Source organism: Topomyia yanbarensis, chromosome 2, assembly GCF_030247195.1.
Source record: "Topomyia yanbarensis strain Yona2022 chromosome 2, ASM3024719v1, whole genome shotgun sequence".
NCBI lineage: Eukaryota > Metazoa > Arthropoda > Insecta > Diptera > Culicidae > Topomyia > Topomyia yanbarensis.
In genome coordinates, this window is record NC_080671.1 from 33,830,765 (window position 1) to 33,836,764 (window position 6,000).

General features: G+C 42.6%; 1 protein-coding gene across 1 annotated transcript; it reads left to right on the top strand.

Annotated features, from left to right (window-relative positions):
* The first annotated feature begins 1,390 nt into the window (after positions 1-1,390).
* LOC131682389 (zinc finger protein 26-like) lies at positions 1,391-4,881 on the top strand. Its single transcript, XM_058963825.1, has 4 exons — positions 1,391-1,641; positions 1,694-2,933; positions 2,988-4,282; positions 4,338-4,881. The coding sequence occupies exons 1-4, from the start codon at positions 1,486-1,488 to the stop codon at positions 4,815-4,817; spliced, it is 3,171 nt and encodes a 1,056-aa protein (XP_058819808.1). The 5' UTR covers positions 1,391-1,485; the 3' UTR covers positions 4,818-4,881.
* Positions 4,882-6,000: the final 1,119 nt, after the last annotated feature.

The window sequence follows — 6,000 nt, forward strand, 5'->3', positions numbered from 1 at the left end:
TGTTTTATTCTGGGGGATACACCGAATTTAGGTCGCAGTGGATGCGGCGAGCCAGGTGGATGTTTATTCGGCAGGATGATCGCTCGCTTGTTGTGGATAGCGCACAGATTGTTATCCTCGAACAACCAGATAGGCCTCGCCGGCTTCATTGAGGGCCATTACGGCTGAGCTCTGGAAGCGTCGATTGGTTTTGAAATCCTACGCTATCTCATCGACCAGACGCTGGAAGAACAGCTAGTAGATTAGTGGATTAGTAGCTTCTGAGAGTGATGAATTACACGCAGGGCGACGACAGCTCCTGGTCGGTAACGGTAGAGCAATAGCTGGGATTTGATTGGTTGTCCGAATGCAGCTTCTCAGTGAGCGACACACGCACGTGTGTTCCGCTGTGGCTTACACACGTCTGGCTTTGAGAAAAGTTGTGACACACATATTTATAGGTTCTAGCACTATGTTGATTTGCCTTAAAAGTAGTTTTTGAACTATTTAAACAAATTTTACAAGCAAATAAGGTATCAGTAGCAAGCGTTGGACGTTTTGCTTTCAATTCATGAAACAAAATTAGCCATTTGTTTAGTAGGAGGGAAGTTATTAAGGTTCGAAATATACGCAACGCTTCCGTTTTGAAAATATTGAAATGACACCTGGTATAGTAAAGAAAGACGTAACCCGAATAGAAATGTACAGTAAGAAAACCACGAATTTCACTGTGACAGTACAGTAATTTTACAATAATTTACAGTAAGTGTTATGCTACAATACAAAAACTATAAACTTTAACGTTTTTACAGTAAATTTAAATGTAAAATAGACTTTTACTGTGAAAAAGGGGAGTGGTTATGTATCTTAACATTAAAAAAATCAATTTTTCTCCATACATTTTTTTCTCGAAAACAGTAAAACTTATGTGGTTTTCGTTTGAAGCGAAACTGAGTCAGTTCCTAACCCCAACTGCTGTCAAAATGTATGAACTGACAGCAGTTGGGGTTAGAACCTGACTCAGTTTCAGGTTCAAGCGAAATCGCCATTAATGTGAATGCACTGTATCAGTGTTTTGCTGTACAGTGAAATTTGCTGTTACATGAAATTTTATTGTAAATCTACTGTGAGAACTTGGCATCGAACAATGTTGAAACACTAATAACTATAATATTTATTGTTTTATGATTGTTTGTAGGGTAAATGCTATTGTAAAATTCTATCCGGGAAGTCCTACGTCAAAATCAGCAGAAGAAAAGAGACGGGAACAAAAAGTATGCTAACTATGCATATTTTTGTTTCTCAGTGTAGTTATGATCTCTTTTGCAGCAAAACGTCATTCCAGTCAAGAGCTCCGAACGTAACGCTATGTAACAGAGCATGCTTTGCTGCATAAGCCATCAGACTATAACGTAAACAACAAATGCGATTCTTGAGCTTGATAGATTTATGAGGTTCGTTGTACTAGTTATAAATACCAGTCTACTCATTGATAATTAGGTAAAGATGACCCAGTCGAGTACCGAGGCCGTTATGATTTTACGACGACCAAAAATTTGCCGAATCTGTCGCGCACCGGACAATGATGATCTAATCTCAGTGCAGTTGGTACAGGAAAACGTTAGCATATCTCGGATGGTCCACGATTTGTCTGGAGTTGAGGTATGCATTTTACAGTATGCAGTAAACCATCGTACATTTTTGTAAATTTTAGGTGACGGCCGACAAAAATTTGCCACAAAATGTTTGTCTTACGTGCCTTGAACGTTTGCGAAATGCTTATCAACTGCGACTACAGTGTATTAGTTCTGATGAGAGGTTGCGTAAAGAACTGTATGCCAGTGCCGTTGACCATAAAATAGAATCAGAAGCCATGGTAAAGTTAGAAATAGAGACATTGAATCTAGAGCTAGAGCAGAACGATGAAAATCACGAAGCTGACGAACAACATTTAACGGAAAGGCTTAATACAACGGAGCTGCTGGAAACAAGCGATGTAAGCCTATCTCTAGACGAGTTGAAGGATCATTTTCCTGACACTCATAGTATTCCTGCTCAAGAACTCATTGCGATATTGGCTCCAGACGAGGACGAATATAGAAAGAAACCTGGTTCCATGTATTTGAAACATTACGACGAATCAGATTACGAAGTTGTACAGCAGAATGACCACTACGAGCAGGTTAAATTCATCGTTGCTCGCTGTTGCGGTTGCTCGGAACGTTTCTCGAACAAAATTGACTTGCTTGCGCATGGTCATTTGATTCATAAACCTAAACAAAATAGTAAAACTGATACAATTTTTGAGTGTCCCGTGTGTTTTCGGCAGTTTAATACAGAGGATGCCATTTTGCAGCATCGGCATTGTATCGATACTAACCACTATCATTGTCGAGAATGTGACATACTGCTAAATGATCGAGAGTGTATGCTTGGTCATTTGGAGCGCGCTCATTCAATTGAAGTTAGGACCGAGGATAATGAACAACTGATATGCTCTGAGGATAGCGAACAAGAAGATGATGGATGTGAGCCTATTTCAACGTTAGCTTCGCTAACCACTAAACAATACAAATTGATACCTACTGAACATGAATATGACTTGGTGGAATTTACCTGGTTGCTTTGCTGCGGTTGTGGCAGCTTTTTCGAAAAACGGGAAGAATTCGAACAACACTCAAGAGATACACATGCCCTAGAACGAATCGAACAGCACGAAACGTTCCCGTTCGAGTGTAGCATTTGCTATCAACGCTTTAGGAACCAGGCCTCTCTAACGTATCACAGCAATGCTCCCAACAAACGGAGAATAGCCTGTCGAATCTGTGAAGGTATATTCAAGGGTGAAAGTTCCTACGGGAAGCATTTGATTAGCTATCATGGAATGGTCATTGATCACAAGCAAGCAGGCAATGAATCTGTGTTGGAAGACAATATGGGTATGGATTTTGAAGGTAACATTTTATTTTTAAATAAATGACTATTTAATCACGCGCTTTTCTCGTTAGTTCAAGAAATAGAGGAAATTAAAGAGGAAATAGGTATTGAAATTATCCCAGAGGAGAATCCGAATGAAGATGAAGGCATGCAAAATGTAGAATTTATTTTGGATTTTTCCGAAGATGATTTAGACTCAGATGAAGAGTATCTAGAGGATTCCAAAAATGTTCAACCAAAACCTAGAAAATTTAACAAATATTTACCAACCAGGCAACGCAAGGAGATGGGTCGCGTGCCAGGAAATTTACTTCGCATTATCGAGGAGCTTGATGGATACAATATTGTTGAACTCTTGAAAAAGCGATGCTGTCGCTGCTTAGCGTTTTTTAACTCACTAGACGAATTGAACGAACACACCGAGGAGCACAGGCAACAATCACTAATGGAAAGCCAAAGTTTGGACAAACCAATCAAATACCAGTGCGAGTTTTGTTTGAAAACTTTTGATATCGCCCTGGTATACGTGGTTCACAAGAGAATTCGTGAACAGAAGCAATTTTACCAATGTAAATTGTGTGATTTTGTGATTGATTCCGAGTCTCGACTCAAAAATCACATGTTGCACAATGATCAGCATGCGAAATTTTTCAATCTGTTTCGAGAAGACGTTAGTGATAGATACGATGCTGTACAATTACCTGGTGTACGCTGTTGTGGCTGCGGTCATTATTTTGACAATGAGGCAGCTCTAGAGGAACATTCCAGTTCGGTACATCCAAGAGATAGCAAGAAGGACGCCCTGAAACGAACGTACACCTGTATGGTGTGTGACAAGCGCTGCTACAATAAGTCCGAAGTTGAAGCTCATCAGCTGAAGAACGGATCTACTGTTCGCTATTACTGCAAACTGTGCGACTTCGAGACGCCTAGTGAAGCTAGAATGTTAAAGCATTTATACAGTTCAATACACAATCAGGCGCTGCCATCGATCGAGGTAAAAAATGTTGAAGTTGGCTTCCAAAAGGCTGGACCGCTTCGTTACTGTTGCTTTGAGGGTTGCAGTTTGCCGTTTAACGACACTAACAAACTGCAAGAGCATGTCGATTCTATACATGGAGGTGAGAAAGAAGCGAATATCGCAGCAAATGGCATCCGGGACAATGGTAAACTACAGTGTGATATTTGCTTTCGTGTGTTTCGAACAGTAACTTTACTAAAGCAACATCAGTTATTTAATCAGCGTGTGCCTAAGAGCTATGTTTGTTCTGTATGTGGTGTAGCTAAGCAAAACAAAACAGCTCTTACGGCGCACGAGATGAGTCATACCGGTGAAAGACCTTACGCATGTACAGTGTGTGACAAGGTAAGAATGTTCCTCTCACACAAACATAGAAATGATAATTTTTATTTAATTCCAGCGATTTGCCTCTCAAACAATTTTAACCTCCCACATGAAATGCCATGTCCCGAAGCAGTACCAGTGTACAGAGTGCGGCGAAAAGTTTGCCCGCGGGGAGAATCTCAAGCGTCACATACGCCATCTCCATTCCGAGGCTGCTTACTGTTGCACTTACTGTCCGCGCAAGCTTAAAACACGTGAGGCACAGGTCCTTCACGAAAGATCACACACGGGTGAGAAACCGTTTGAGTGTCGCACTGAGGGATGTGATAAGCGGTATGCTAGTATCACCGACCGGAGGCGACATGAAATGGCCAGCCACACGGGTGAACGGCCTCACAAGTGTTCCTACTGTTTGGCATCATTCGTGCGGAAGCGTCAGCTGACTATTCACGAGCGAAAGCACACCGGGGAGCGACCGTTTGTTTGTAATAGCTGCGGGAAAGCTTTCATAGATGCACCGCTTCTGAAGAAGCATGCCTGCGGTGCAGGTCGGTGAATGTGTTCAGTTTAACTTTGCTTATAAGTTTTTGTACAGTTTGGTCAATAAATCAAAAAATGTAGATCCGACTTTTAAGAAAGCTCTAAAAAAATGTCATTTATCAGTCCTTACCATGGCACACGACTTACTTTACCGCTCAGGCTAGAGCCTTGTTGTCTCTTGCTGTATGCAGAAGCCGTCTCCACTCCACTCGGTCCATCGCTGCTTCTCGCCAGCCTCGCAGTCTTCGAAGGGTCCGCAGGTCGTCTTCTATCTGGTCGATCCACCGTGCTCGCTGTGCGCTTCGTCTTCTTGTTCCTGTAGGGTCGCGCTCAAGAACTATCTTGACCGGGTCGTCGTCCGACATTCTTACGACGTGTCCAGCCCACCGCAAGCCTCCTATTTTTGCGGTATTCGCGATGGATGGTTCTTCCAGCAGCTGATGAAACTCATGGTTCATTCGCCTGCGCCACGTTCCGTCTTCCATCCGCACCCCACCATAGATGGTACGCAACACCTTTCGTTCGAAAACTCCACGGGCGCGTTGGTCCTCCACGAGCATAGTCCAGGCCTCGTGACCGTAGAGGACCGCTGTTCTAATTAGCGTCTTGTCCTACGGAGTCCAAAGTAGGCACGATTTTCCGCCAAGATCCGTCTCTGAATTTATCTGCTGGTATCATTGTTGGCGGTTATCAGTGAGCCCAAATACACGAATTCGTCGACCAACTCGATTTCGTCACCGTCAATCCGAACTCGGGATGGGAGGTTCACATTGTCGTCTCTAGAACCTCTTCCTCTCATGTATTTTGCCTTCAGTCTGATGTACGTTTCCGACATCGCCTGAAAGTTCCGTGCCATTATGTCGATGACGTCGGCGAAGCCAAGAAGCTGGACGAACTTCCTGAAGATCGTGCCACTCGAGTCTATCCCCGCTCTGCCATCATCGACATCAATCCGCCGTAATGCAGAATAAAGTTGCATGTGGTGTAACGTTTAAGTTATTCCTTATATAGTTCCCTTATAGTACATTTTTGGTGTAGAACCGGTCTGATCGGCATTTCTGCCTTAGGCCAAAAATGCGTGCCCCTTCTGTGTCCACGATTTCATGAATTATTCCGCTCGTACATGAAAGAGAGATTAGTAGATACGAATTTTTTTTCTTTAATGAATATTTCTTTTATGGGACTAGATGTGAATTCTT